A 14884-nucleotide genomic window follows, 5' to 3' on the forward strand; every position below is an offset into this window, starting at 1 on the left:
ACATCGCTCGTTCCACGCTATATGCACATCGTACGATCAATGCACAACAGTCGACACACAGACAAACATCATTATTGTTATGGTAATAGCCATTCTGCTGTTACCTGCGTAATATACCGTGGGATGCAGACGCGTTCTTTAGTTTATTGGTGCGACCTCGTTTCGTATGAAATCAATTTTATTCATAAGATAAGTGTGTCATGAAATTGTGCAAGATATTGAGTTGCGTGTCCTTTGGAAGTGGATAATGTAGGATATAGCAAATGTCATGCTCGCGAAATGTACTAGATATACTTGGTTTAAGTGCCATATTTTTCACGCAAAGTATGGCATATTTTACTACAACTCACGCGTTTTATTACCTGCACTGAGACTCATAGCTGGGCACCGTTAATCAAATAGTTAACTTCGTTAATCGTTAAACCGTTAATAAAAAAATTAACTTCGTTAAACGTTAAAACGTTACATTACGCAAGATTTAACGCAAGTTAACGTTAATCGTTAATCCGTTAACACATGATAATAAAACGAAAAAAATAATTGTATGCAAGGTACAAATAATTAAGAAAGCTTGTATCGCGCCTAGAATTTTTTCCTCTATGTTTGCGCTACAAGCTTTCGAAATTATTTGAGCCTTGCATAAGTACAATTATTTTTTTCGTTTTAGTACAACTGCATTTCAGAATAAAAGCTTGTTTTTAAAAAAGTTTTTTAATTATTATAATTTTATTTTACACTTTTTAGTAGTATCTCAATCTCAGAGCCTTGGTTCAATTACAATACAATTTAGCACCAAACTGTTCGAAAAGACAAATCCAGCAAACCCAAACTCGATAAGTTTCCACCGTTTCGTTTAGGAATTCCTATAGCCACCTCCTGACTCCATCATCAGGACCCTGGACATCATCTAGTACTAAAGTGCTCGAAAAGACAAATCCAACGAACCCAAATTCGATGCGATGCCGCCGATTCATTTAGGAATTCCTATGGCCACCTCATGACTCCATCATCAAACCAGCTCAATGGTACCATAACATTGCATTGTCATCGTACCTACATAAGTAGGTATACCAAATTTCAGCTCAATCGGTTGAGGAAAACTGGTCTTAAATTCAGTTGCAAGAGTTGTCCCACACATATTAACAAGTGTCGTTAGTGATCTGGTTACAAAAACTTGTTTTGGGTTCTGGAAGTTCTGGAAGCCCGAACCACCCGAACGTACACTTGTCAGAACGCGTTTTTCAGCGTGCCTGCTGTATCTTTTTGGTAAATAGTAGGTACTGGATTAACGATTAACGGACTTAGGATAATTTAACGGATGTTAACGAGTCCGTTAAAATTTTTTCAAGTTAACTTAAAAGTTAATCCGTTAATAGAAATGTTAACTTCGTTAATTAACGATTAACGGATTAACGAGTTAATGCCCAGCTATGCTGAGACTAAAGGCTATGTTCACGATATCTAGAAATGTATGCGTAACCCGAGGAAAAAAATAATTTAGTCATACCTACTTTAAAATAGATGTTATACATACTTACTTACTTTAAAATACACTTGCGAGCAAAAGTATGGAATCACTTACATGAAGTTGTTTCCACGCGATCTTGTGTACTAACCAATTTGTTAGTAACAAAAAAAGTAGCACCATTTTAAAGATTTAACTTTTAACTTTAAATTGATACCAAATTCATTTAAATCACACCAGTATTTAAAAAGATATCCCGGCTGATGTGAAGAAGTAAGGAAAAAGACATGTATCAACTGTTTGAAACGTCGCGAGTTGCGGCCTATTTACCCCCCATAAAAGCAAGTGTTTTCGGATTTTTGCTTTCACACGTTGATCCATACACATCTCCGCTTCTTTTGACACTTTACCTGGGATTCTACACTTTCAGTAGCAGCACAAATCGTTGCACTATGGCAAGAAGGGCTCAGCCAGCGGGCTGTCGCACGTCAGCTCCACATAAGCCAGTCCTGGGTTTCGAAAGTTTTAAGACGGTTTCGGGAGACTGGTGGCTTTATCCCGAGACCAAGTTCTGAACATTGCCGGTGCACATCGCAGAGGGAATACCGTTTTTTCATGTCAACTTCTCTACGAAATCGTCATTTGACTGGTATCGACGTCCAGCAAGAGCTCAGAAATGTTCGTAGGATAGCTGTTAGCAAGTGGACAGTTCGTCTAAGATATAAACAATAGAATTTGACTCCAAAAAGGCCTGCCACAGGCTTGAAACTGACGGCAGGTCACCGATAAGCACGCTTTCAATTTGCTCCTACACATCTCGGTGGGAAGTCGAGCAAGCCACCCCCATAAGCCAATGTTTTAGCGAACCAGCACTGCACAAATCGCTCCCCAGGCCGTCTATAGACCCGACCTCTTCGACTGCTGCACTGCAAAAACAGTCTACATTCATCGGAAAACAAAACTCGCCTCCATTACTCGCCTTCCGAGTGCGAGCTAATTGAAAGCGTGCTTGTCGGTGACCTGCCGTCAGTTTCCAGCCTGTGGCAGGCCTTTTTGGAGTCAAATTTTATTGCTCATATCTTAGACGAACTGTCCACTCGCTAACAGCTATCCTACGAACATTTCTGAGCTCTTGCTGGACGTCGATGCCAGTCAAATGACGATTTCATAGAGAGGTTGACATGAAAAAACGGTCATCCCTCTGCGATGTGCACCGGCGCTGTTCAGAACTTTGTCTGGGGATAAAGCCACCAGTCTCCCAAAAGCGTCTTAAAACTTTCGAAACCCAGAACTGGCTTATGTGGAGCTGACGTGCGACAGCCCGCTGGCTGAGCCCTTCTTGCAACAGTGCAACAATTTGTGCTGCTTCTGTAGGTGTAGAATCCCAGGTAAAGTGTCAAAAGAAGCCGAGATGTGTATGGATCAACGTGTGAATGCAAAAATCCGAAAACACGTGCTTTTATAGGGGGTAAATAGGCCGCAACTCGCGACGTATCAAACAGTTGGTACATGTCTTTTTTCTTACTTCTTCACATCAGGCGGGATATCTTTTTAAATACCGGTGTGATTTAAATGAATTTGGTATCAATTTAAAGTTAAAAGTTTAATCTTTAAAATGGTGCTACTTTTTTTGTTACTAACAAATTCGTTAGTACACAAGATCGCGTGGAAACAACTTCATGTAAGTGATTCCATACTTTTGCTCGCGAGTGTAGTTGCAAGTTATTTTTTTTTCTGTACAAATGATCCTTAAAATCTGTAAAAATTACAAGTAGTTACCTAATTTAAAATGTGTTTAAGACACAAAACTATTTCTGTCTTCGCACTAGCGAAACATAAGTCATAAGCTACAGTTAGGTTGCAGAAAATCAAGTTAATTTAGTAAATTAAGATCGACTGTTCTCTACTCCACTAACCCCTAAGGTTAATTTAGTTAATCGCAGGGATTTGCTGTTCAGCTTTCACTGTTCAGCGTTCACATCAAGCTAAAGATTGTAGCATCTTATGTTAGTTGTAATAGGTTCTATTTTGCTTCTAAATGTGTAGTCTGATCTGACGCATTGTCACAGTACAGACAACAGCACATCTAACTTGACATTTTGGTTGTAAAACCGCCCCTATTGCAACTGTATAAGATCACATAGTGTTAGCTTGACTGTACAAACCGGTGCTCTACCACTGATCCTGCGGAGACGCAATTTCCTCCGAATTAGAGCAATTCAGGAGTCGTCGTCCTTAGCCAATTATCTATTTCGCTTCAATTCGAACTTTTTATTAGCACTCGCGGTTCCCAAATGACTCGGTCACACACCCGACACAATTTGTTAATACGTTTTTAATGTGCGTCATAGACTCATAGATATCATAGGAACGACTACGGGTATATCTACCTGTTGTATCTAGAATCATTTATCATAAAAGTATGCAGAAGAACATAAGGCTACATTTCGCGGCAAAAATATTTTAAAAGGAAAGTGAAGTTTGTAACTATTCCTATAGTATACATACGTCACCCATGCCCCATATATCTCATGATAGGAATATTAAAGTTTACAGTTATGTTTGTTTGTATTTCAAAATCGGTTACGATAACAAGACGCTCGATAAAGATTAAGTATAGCTATGACAGATCTTAATCTAAGCGCGATCGTGCAGATATTATTAACTTACTACGGGTTTAACTCGCTACTTCGATACATTAATTTAATAGACAGAAAACAGAACAAATCAACAACAACATAAGCTTATTAATAAACTTGAGTCATTTACTTGGAAGCAGCGGATTTTGTTTCGGTCTGTTTTTCTTTCGAAGCTCTATTTCTTGAGGCGAGCTCGGTTATTTGTCAAGCCTACAAGTCACAACAGAATGCCACGGCTGAGTAACACTGCCGAACGTAACGATAGTTTATTTGGTTGTACTTTTTGTGTGGAGTTTGATACTATAGAATTGAAACTCGCATAGACGTTTTAACAAAGTTTACAGGAACTTTCAAAAAATTTGTAATATTTGCTCTAGTATTACTAAAAATGCTACTTATCTCCCTCTTTAGCTATGCTAATCCTAAGTTAGTATTAGGAACAACACAATCTAGTATCTTAATCTGGGCCACGATAATCCAGATGATGATCGATGGGGATCGAATTTGTGCGTAACCGTGTGCGAATTAGAAATCGAATGGTTCAAGAATATTATCCAGTGGTTTTTAGGCTGGGCGCCACCAAATTAAATTGTATGACTCACTGTTCCAGTGACAACCCCGGTTACTAAACAGGTAGAGTTTTTGTACGACATTGTACAAATTCGAGGAAAAAATCCCTTTATCAGTCAGACAAAATAAAAAGTTACTCAAGTACGAAGGTCTTCTCTTTCAAAGTCAAATCTTATATCTTCTTCTTCAAACATAAGTTTCGTAATTAATTGAATAGACTGTCATTATTTTGTGGTAGGAAGGATGATGAGCACTGTTGACTGTACATACATCTTATTTAGGTTTGACGTCTACACGTGCCATTTTTTCGGTTCTTTTCGTGATATTTTTTCCAGCGCTATAGAACTCAAAGCGAGGAAGTAGTTTTTCTTTGTTCAAGCTTTCAGAACAGTTCAGTGCTCCATCACGTTCAAACAAACATGAGTCACGACGTCAAGATTAAATTGCTGACCAATCGCCTAAAGCGGGCCGACTTGTCTGTGCTTACTTTTACTTTATTTGTACTGAGCTTGTATTAGATGTCTAGTTATTGCCCGCGACTTTGTTCGCTGAAAGTTTGTCTTATCTGATCATCTCTATACCAAAAATCATCAAAATTGGTTAAACGGTTTTGGCGTGAAAACTTGACAAACTAATATAGAAGGAATTATTGTTCACAATCATATTGTCAAAATCCAAAAAACACGTGTTACAATTCTAATTTCATTTTTTTTTCTATTTTTAACACGATTTTATATTGACAAAAAAAATCGCTGAGGAATAATGTAGCTTTACATAGAGAAAGAAATTTCAAAATTGATTCATAGTTTCAGAGATAACGCTACAAACGGAACTTACAATCCCTTTTATCATGTAGTGTAGAATGTAGAATTAATGGTTGAGTCACTAATAAAAAGTATTCAAGCTTGTAATAAAGATATAAAGACGAGTGATGGACGTTACGTGCCGAATATTTACGTGAAAAGCCCTTTTGTTCGCCCTTACCCCACCGGTCAACGAATTCTCTGTGGACCTACTGTGTAGTTACGTAGAGAGAAACGATGGATAATTACACACGGTTCACAGTTCTCAGAGGTCAGCTGTAATAAAATAGTTTCCTTTAGTACAAAAACATAAACCTCCTTCTGGCGTAGTTAGGTAAAAAAATGTTGCCTTTGCCATTTATTTACTAAGGTAATTGCGTACGATCTTGTAAATGAACAAAATTCTCATCCATAGGTACCTACTGCTGCTATCTTGTTAAACGGCTGGGTCGATTTCAACGAGACTCACTTTTAGATAGATAATATTGTTATAAGAAGTAACGTTTATTTTAGAAAAAGTAATCGAGCTCCGTAAGAAAACTGAAAAATTATGAAAAAAATCGTAACAAACTGAAGTCGACGCAGGCGCAGCCTCGGACAGGACATGAGCAATAAAGCAATATAGTATCATCAAGGATGACTCATATTTTATTCTAATTTTGTTATTACTATCGCCTCCGCTAGCTCTTGTATTTGGTTACCAGTTTAGAATGTAGCGTAAAAAACACGCAAGGGGAAAGGGCAGCAAATTGCCCCGGGTTGTGTTACAGGATTAGAACAAGGGATCATTCACTGGGTGACGTCATTCGAAATCAATAAGTCCAGTTTTTGGAAAAAACGAAGGTGATATTTAACAGCCTCGAGTTTCAGCCCAATGGTTATCTAAATTAGATTAAAATTGGGAGATTTTGTAAGGGATTAAAGTCTATAGAGTTTGGATGGTGTTTGTTGAATGATGATCAGTCATTGCCATATACAGGATAGCTAATTTAGCTTAGGACGGAATGGAAAGAAAGACTGAATGAAATTGCATTTTCAACGACAGATTGACTTATAACATAACATATTCACTTATTGCCACTAAATACTTAACATGTCACAGTGTTAAACTTTATAATGATCAACGGACATTATGGATTAGGGGGAAGCCAATGAAAATAAGACTTTCGTAAGGGAAGTTAAATTTAAATCACATTTCAACGATGCCAAATATCTGTTTAACATAACACCAAAACTTTTTGGATTTAACCCGAACGAGCTGTCTGAATTCAGTAGACATTCACAACAATCCAGTTTCAAAATGTTGTATTAAGTTTTAATCCGATAATGCAAACAATATAGTTAACCGAGAGTTTGGAACTGCGGCTTTGGTGTTGGCCTTTGGGACTTGAGGAGAGTAAAGCTTTGTACACATAGTGTAAAATTAAGGGTAATTTTCCACGAAAGAGATAATGATTAGGTGTAGATTTTATTTTCAGTCTTAGTCAAAACCATAACCCTTCAGAAACAAAACGAAATTACACGTAACATCGAAATACTTCGTTTTCTTACGTATACGAGTATTTAGTGGAAAGCTAGCCTAAGCGTCGGATTCAGAGGTTTACCCGGATTGTAGCTACAATTATGGGTTTGAGTGCGGAACTACTCGTATAAGCCTGCGTGATTAAATAATTACTTGTCAACGTCTTACTGTCATAAATAGATATTACAATAATAGGGACAGGGTATGATTAATGTAATGACAAGCAAGAAGAATAGGTCTAATAACCAAGATCAGGTTTTTTAGGGTTTTTAACTATTATACACAGAACTAAAATGTTAGTTCCAACACTTTCAACCAAAAGACGGCCATAAATTAAACAACAAATCAATAAAAATCTACTGTAGAATCTTAAGAATGGGCACAGTTGCCGGAAGAAAAAATATTTTAAAATTCAAACCAGAGCGACTTGGCCTGTGGACCAAGCTAAAAATGGACCAAATCGCTGGAAAACTCTAAATATACAGCAGATTAATTTCATGTATACCTAAACGAGTCAACAGCATTCAGCAATCGATAGGTATATCAATAACCGTTGTATTAGGCTATCGGAGCGTAATCAGCGTTCCATTACCATGCCTGTTGAGTACTGAAGCGTAACGCTTGGGGAGCTAGGCTCGCTCGCGACAGACCAGTACCCTGAGCATGATAAACTATCATAATCCTATAGTAATCGTTTTTCTTGTACAACCGAAACGGCGCTATTTTGTTTTTCACACAAAGCTATTAGCATACCATAACGAGAATGATTTGTTCGTGCTTCGGGTACAGCGTGGGTGTGCGACCACGCTCCGCCGAGTGTGTCGCTGTAATTGACGGCAGTCGGAACGTGATTGAGATGACAATTGACCCAGTTTCGGATTTGGGTGGTTATGAATAATTAGATATAGGTGTATGGGAGGAACATCAGTCTTTCAAGATCCCAAAATTCCTAAACCAACCAGGAAAATAAAGTAAGAACCTCAATCTTCCTGGAGCGAGATCAAGCGAGAAGCTCAAGACCGAACGAGATGAAGGACTGTTGTGGACGCCCTCTGCCCCATCTAGGGGACATAGGACCATAAGTCAAGTCAATCTTCCGTGGAAAAGGTAAAAGTCTACTGAGGATGATATTATGTGAATATTATCATCAGGCCTCCCAATCCCACGCCTGGCCAGCGCTGGAGGAGTGTAGGCCAAACCCTTTATTTGCCTCTGGATATCGCGAAGGGTCCATACTACTGTACATACAGACTGTATGTACAGTAGTATGGTCCTCTTGGCTCTGACTGTATGATACAGTCAGAGCCAAGAGGAACTGGCAATTTTTTTTACAAATAAAACCAAATAACGTTGGCATTTGGCACCGATCTGACTATAATATTAAATTGTCTAGTGATTTGAGCAATCTAGCTTTGATTGCAAAGTGAAGCAATGTTAGGGCTTATTCCCACGGAGACATGCCGTTTTTTGCAGAAACCCGTATAGTAGCGTACGTGTTTTTGTATAAACCGGTCCGTGTAATTCGAATTTCAAACACAATAAAATGTGTGTTCGCAAAACTGGATTACGAGCCCTTGAGGATACTGAATTAGGTACTGACTCAGTTCCATCACTTTTGAGCCCATTTTTATCGCAATAGATTTACTGCTTAGCGGACTGTTGGCGCGGATGTCAAGCACTTAAGCGATTTCGCGCCTGTCAACGATGTGTCTCAAGGACCTTGTCGAGGATCTCTTAGACAAGTCATCGACACGTAACATGAATCGATCTTCTTTGTGGTAATTCAAATTCAAACGTTTATTGTATGTCACATTACAATTTATATGTTGTTGCAAAATAGAGGTATTACATACATGTGACGCCCTGCAAGGGCACAGCAAAACATCAGAGAGAGGTATGTTGTTCCCTCAGATCATAGAAAGAGAATAGATATGAAGTCGCGCGTAACTACAACGAGAACCAGTGTCCCCACATTTCCCCCACCACAGCTCCCACACACACATTCAACTGTGTAAAAACAAAGCGACTGAGAGTCTACGACAACATGTGCAACCGGCTTAAAAGTGCTGTGATTGGCCAGAAGGCGTGCCTTATGGCCAATCAATGGCCGCGTGACGTGACGCACACTTTGAAAAAAGCAATTAGAGAGAAGAAAGATAAAATGGAGTCGATAAGATGTCGATACTTTAAATCCTGGGGGCAAGGCTCGAAATTGGTTTAAAAAATGCTTGTATGAAAACCTTTTTATTATTATACGTTATTATTATGTTCTTTAACGATTTTTGCATAAAGGAGTCAGTTCCATTTTAGATGGACGAAAAACTCAGAATCAATTATTGGGACTAAATGAAGTTACCTTATATTAATTTACCCCAACCAAAGCTCAATATTGTTATCGATGGAGTACTTACAATATTGGTAATATATTATTATTTACTTTAATAATAATAACAGGATCACTGTAATTATTATTAACTACTATCGCGCATTAACTTTTTAATTATGGCGAAATTCGTACCGCCTATGTTTATCAAAAATAATGCCTATATTAGGCTTTCAACTAGCTCTTATAGTAATTACATAGTTGACAGTTACTAATCCCTTCTACTATTGTTATTGTTTTTGTAAAAACTTAAAAATCACAAGCAACTCATGATTTTTTCATTCAAAATTAGAAAATAGAAAATAATAATTTACTTCTATTTATCGATAATAGGAAACCGTATTAGAACACGAGCCCTGCACTATGTTACGACCGGCACATGCGGCCGTACTGTGTATTTTCACGCGTCAGTGGATATCGGAAGAAATAAAATACATTGCGCAGTAGTTACGCATGACATAAAGTGGTTGCTAACTAAATCGTCAATGTACAACGTGTTTGAATTTTTATCACCACTAATTTCGATATCGCAGTAAATGTCACGGCACTGAATTCGTTCGTAAAAATGTTTAGTTTTTTTTATTTATAAGCAAAATACCAATGGATTTGCAATACTTACATGTGGTAAATGACTTCATTGTTCCTGTAGTTCTTCGTTTCACTTATGTTATTGCACGTTACGACGCATTATCCAACAATATCGGAGAACATTTCCTCAGTACGACTGAATCGCGACTAACCTGGCGTCGCGGGCGATGTTCGTTTCTGGGCATATCGCGGAGACACGCGCCACGCCCCCGTTTCACATCTATTCCCTTCTATGATCTGAGGTTGTTCCCTTTATTTTTTTTATGTAAAGTCGACATAAGATTGCTTTATTTGACTACCGGATTGAAGTGGTCAGCTTATCTTAGTAGACTTAGGGCCCTCGCCCACGGCGACTTTTTGTAGCGATGCAGTCGCTCTGCTGTAGCGCGTTGGCATCACTTTTGTAGTGCGTTGCAAATGCGTCTAAAGAGCGTTAGTAGCGATGCTGTCAAATAGTCGCCGTGGGCGATGGCCCTTATTGTCGATATCCGCACTATCCCAATATTTGCTTAAATGCATGGACAACAATGGACATTATCACTATAATAAGCCCTCTCATAGCGTATCTGTATTCGATATCCAAATATTTGGCACGAACATTATCTGTCTGTTTCTTCAACTAATTTATGTTCTTTGTCTGAGCACACTGTAGGTAGGTACTAGACCGTGGTACTAGCTAAGTTTTAAACTAGATAGCGGTACCCTCGTTAAAATGTAGCGAATTTAGGGCTATGTCAGTTAAGATTAGATGGCACCTGTAAATCTACTTGATTTATTCCTGGAGATAAATTCTAGGAAGAACAAAAACTTGTTGATAGTGCACCGGATTTTATCTTTAAATCACGTTTATTGTAATGAAGAACAATAGCTCGAAAGATACGTAAATGAAACCGGCTATAAAATGTTGTCGGACGAGTGTTGAAAGCAAAAGTTTTATTCAATAATGTCAAACATAAACCAACAACGATGGCGAGTGACGGGGAATGGACGGCCAATTTCCTATGCGTAAAATTGATCTTTTCTAAAAATTAATCGTCGAGTAGTATGTCGTATGGTTTTACTCGTTTTTCAGTGTTCAACGCAAAAGTGAAAGGTGTAGGCTAGACTATATACCTTCAATGTTCGCTTCGCTTACGTGAAATAAATTGAGTCGTTAATAACACTCATTTACTTACACTTAGAGATAATTTTCAAGCGCCATTTAAGTTAAACGATTATCTCAAGAAATGGCCAGTCATGTGAAGGCCGCAATAAAGTAATTCGGAACCGTATTCATAATTTGAGATGAATTTTAAACATGACACTGCGCCAAAAATTGTGAGCAAATTCTGTGTACATTTTTCTTTGAATGTTTTCTTTTCTAAGATACCTATTTATCAGTGACCGCAAGATTAAGATGGGTTTATTGATACGGGTCGCCGATAGACTATGTTTACAAGTTTATCCAGACTTGACCTCTAACACAGTCAGACTCGAACAAAGCCAAAGAAAATCGATTTTACCTTTTTTTGTCTAGTTGGTGTCTGGATCTGACTATCATATTGCGAGACACAGGCTTTGATGTACATTCACACTTAAAATGGCCAAAAAGACAACACAACCTATTGTATTGTAACCAAGAAGTGTTGCAAACTTATTGGCTACTTTGGGTGTCGTCACGAACTATATGACGCTGAATGCACTTGTAATGACATGCACGCAGGATGTACACTAACTATCAATGGTACTGTTATGCAATCCAAATCGTACGTGTAACATAAGCCAACAAAACCGGTGCTAAGCACAGTGAACCCACATGCAAACATCGACTCGAACCAATACAAAAACCAATGTTAAGTGTGTGTTGAAAAAACTGTTAACCACTCGGGGAGGTTTTAGTTAATTTTGATTCTTTTGCAGTAGGTTACGTCAAACGAAGCTAAGCAAAGTTCAAGAGTTGTCTACCTTCAGTCGTCGACTTCGTTTGACCACTGTTACTTTCGGTATGTGCCAGTAACGTTGTCTTGGACTTCTCGAGTGGCCTGCGGACCTTTAGAGGTGACTCCGTGGGCTTTTTGCCGCTTCTCTCGGGCTCACTCTCAACGCCCAACTTACTGAGGGCGACTAGGTTCGCTACATTAGGATACAGTAACTTCGATTAGAGTTAGGATATTCGAAGGGTGTACAGTTACGAAATAATAATAAATAAGCTGGGCATGCAAGACAAACAGCCACTTTTGGGTTAAAAGTCATCTGTAAGATACGTGAATCAATTTCGCGCGTAGTCGTGTAGCCCGTCCATATAAAAAAAACGGATATAACGTATTCGAAATAGAACATGATACAAAAAAGTTAAAATGCAGAAAAGCGCGAGCCTGTGAACATAATAACAATACGAGTATGAACAGAATGCCGCGCGTCGTAACTTAGTTTTTGTATGACGATAAAATTGTATGTTTAGGTTTACCTTAACATACTTTAGTGATGATGAATATTGAGTGAAGTAACTATAAAGTTTTTGATATACTGCTTAAACTTGACAAGTCTCATTAATTGCGTGTTGTGGGCGGAATAATTTAAGAAACTTAAATTGTTACTCAATAAAATTTTTTACATCATATTATGACAAAACTTACAGATGACTTTCAAAATAAAAATAAAGCTGTAGCACTTTCAATAACTATACATAAGTACATAGAAGTGATGTATCAATTAGGAAAGTTTTATTCATACCAAGAAAGTGTAGTCGGTCTTTTGCCATGCCAAGGTTGGTCTTCATCTTGTCGTGGAGCCGTTGTGCTCGCTGCCAGGCGTCCCCGCGACCACCCCAGCAGTCAACTGCGATGCCACGCTCCAACTCATATATACCTTTCTTGTACAACTCTATCGCTAACTCTTTCTGACCTGTGTAGGGAGATAGAATACGCTAGATCTACTTCTAACGACGAAAAGTATTTTTCTATTTAGAAATGACATTAAGAATATGGAAAATCTATTTATTATTTAAAATATGAACGGATTTGATAAGTTATACAAAGTGTTTATAATAGGTATGTAAATCTGCAGTAAAATAATATTGCTATTAATTAAAACTTGGAATTAACTATTAGCTTGACACAGTAAATAAACAATGAAACAATAAATCCAATTAGATTCCAAGTAAAGGTGTGTTCTCAGTTTTTTTTATAATTTATCAATTCTTACATTTCTAACATAATAAAACAAATGATAAAGAAAAACTATGGAGAAACACCAAGAAAAAAGCAATAGTATAATAAAATAGTAAAGATATCAATGACAAAAAAATATAATACACAACTTCATGCAAGCTAATCTGCCACCGAAGTTTAGTGAGTACTAACAAGTTAGGTATAACTTTTTTCAATATTTGTTTATTATAATAGCATCCTCACCCTCATTCTCCTCATCAATCTTCAACGCTTTTGAAATGTACTCAAAAGCCTTGCGATGGTGATGCTTCTGTTTAGCCAGAAGGGGGTCTCCTGGACCAACACTGTGTATGTGAGACATCTCCTCCCCGTGCGCTATCTCCGTGGACACCACTCCGTCCTTCACCACCACTTCCAAGTTACACTCGCCGTTCTTACGAGGCTTGTGCATCAACCGATTAGACGCCGAATACAAATACTTAAAAATTATAAATAACTGGTACAAAATAGACCTCAGTATATTAAACAAAATAATGATAGGGTACGAAACAACGTAAAGATTCCTCTTATGGACCGAAGGTTGCGAATCATTTCGCAACGCTGACCCCTTCGCTTGGTCTGCATCTGTCTTTTTACACCTTCGATTCGGAGACCTCGTAGTTTTACGAGATAAACGACCATTGGAATCGTCACCCGAAACCATCAAGAACACTATCACACCGACTAATTCAACAATAAATCTCCATACACACACTTATAAACAAAGAGACGCGCGTTTACCTACGGACTATTTCTAAAAACACAGCAAAAGATAACCGTGCCGTGCCGTGATTTACGAACGTATTGACAATTTTTTGACATTTCGTACATGGGTCACCCATACTAAAATATTTCTACCATTTTGGTAGAAATACTCTCTAATTTGGGTAGAAACTCCTAGCAACATCATAACGGAAAGCTGCGAAAAGCAATGTTTTTTTATGAAACGAGTGTTAAAGTAAATCATATTATGATATTTAAAGTTTTTTTAGAAAATAAGTTGTATGTTTACAAAGGCATTTTTGTCTCACTTCTCTAGACAAATAATAGATTTTAAAAAATTAATGTTGGCAACATTCTTACTAGGGATGTACAGCCATGAGCTTATCTGTTAATCGAGAAAAAAATATTGTGACGCTTTTTTGGCCGCGAAGCAAAAGTTGAAGTAAGCAAGTAATATTTGAAAGAACATTACAAATCAGTCAAAATATATCGGTGTAGCAAGCGTATATGTATACTAAGCAAACAAATCTTTGCTTGTGTAATGACTTCAACTCTCATTTTAGATTTACCTATTTTCTGCTTACTTAATACATTTTATTTTGTATTTGAATAAGTTTGAACATTCGATTCAAACCACATTATCTAAGGATTTTTGTGCAAGAAAGCTTAAGTATAAGAAAATACTTTTACTACTATTTGTATCGTATGATTAACAAAATCCTAAAGAAATTTAAGTAATTCAAGATCCCAACTTAATATTATAAATGCGAAAGTAACTCTGTCTGTCTGTCTGTCTGTTACGCTTTCCCGCTTAAATCTCGCAACCGATTTTGATGAAATTTGGCATAGAGATAGTTTGAGTCCCGGGAAAGAACATAGGATAGTTTTTATCCCGGTTTTTGAAACAGGGACGCGCGCGATAAAGTTTTTCTGTGACAGACAAAATTCCACGCGGGCGAAGCCGCGGGCGGAAAGCTAGTTTTAAATAAAGCAGCTGCATAAT

The 14884-nt window shown here is 37.7% G+C and overlaps 1 protein-coding gene across 1 annotated transcript in view; it reads right to left on the minus strand.

Annotated features, from left to right (window-relative positions):
* LOC135080727 (spastin) overlaps positions 1-13947 on the minus strand; it is a 36981-nt gene extending 23034 nt beyond the window's left edge. The window contains exons 1-2 of the mRNA XM_063975440.1: positions 13363-13947; positions 12683-12853 (exon numbers count right to left, since the gene is read on the minus strand). Of these exons, the coding sequence (XP_063831510.1) occupies positions 12683-12853; positions 13363-13822 (631 nt within the window). The 5' untranslated portion in view covers positions 13823-13947. The remainder of the gene's footprint in view (positions 1-12682; positions 12854-13362) is intronic.
* Positions 13948-14884: the final 937 nt, after the last annotated feature.

The sequence above is a fragment of the Ostrinia nubilalis genome, chromosome 18 (genome assembly GCF_963855985.1).
Source record: "Ostrinia nubilalis chromosome 18, ilOstNubi1.1, whole genome shotgun sequence".
Taxonomy (NCBI): domain Eukaryota; kingdom Metazoa; phylum Arthropoda; class Insecta; order Lepidoptera; family Crambidae; genus Ostrinia; species Ostrinia nubilalis.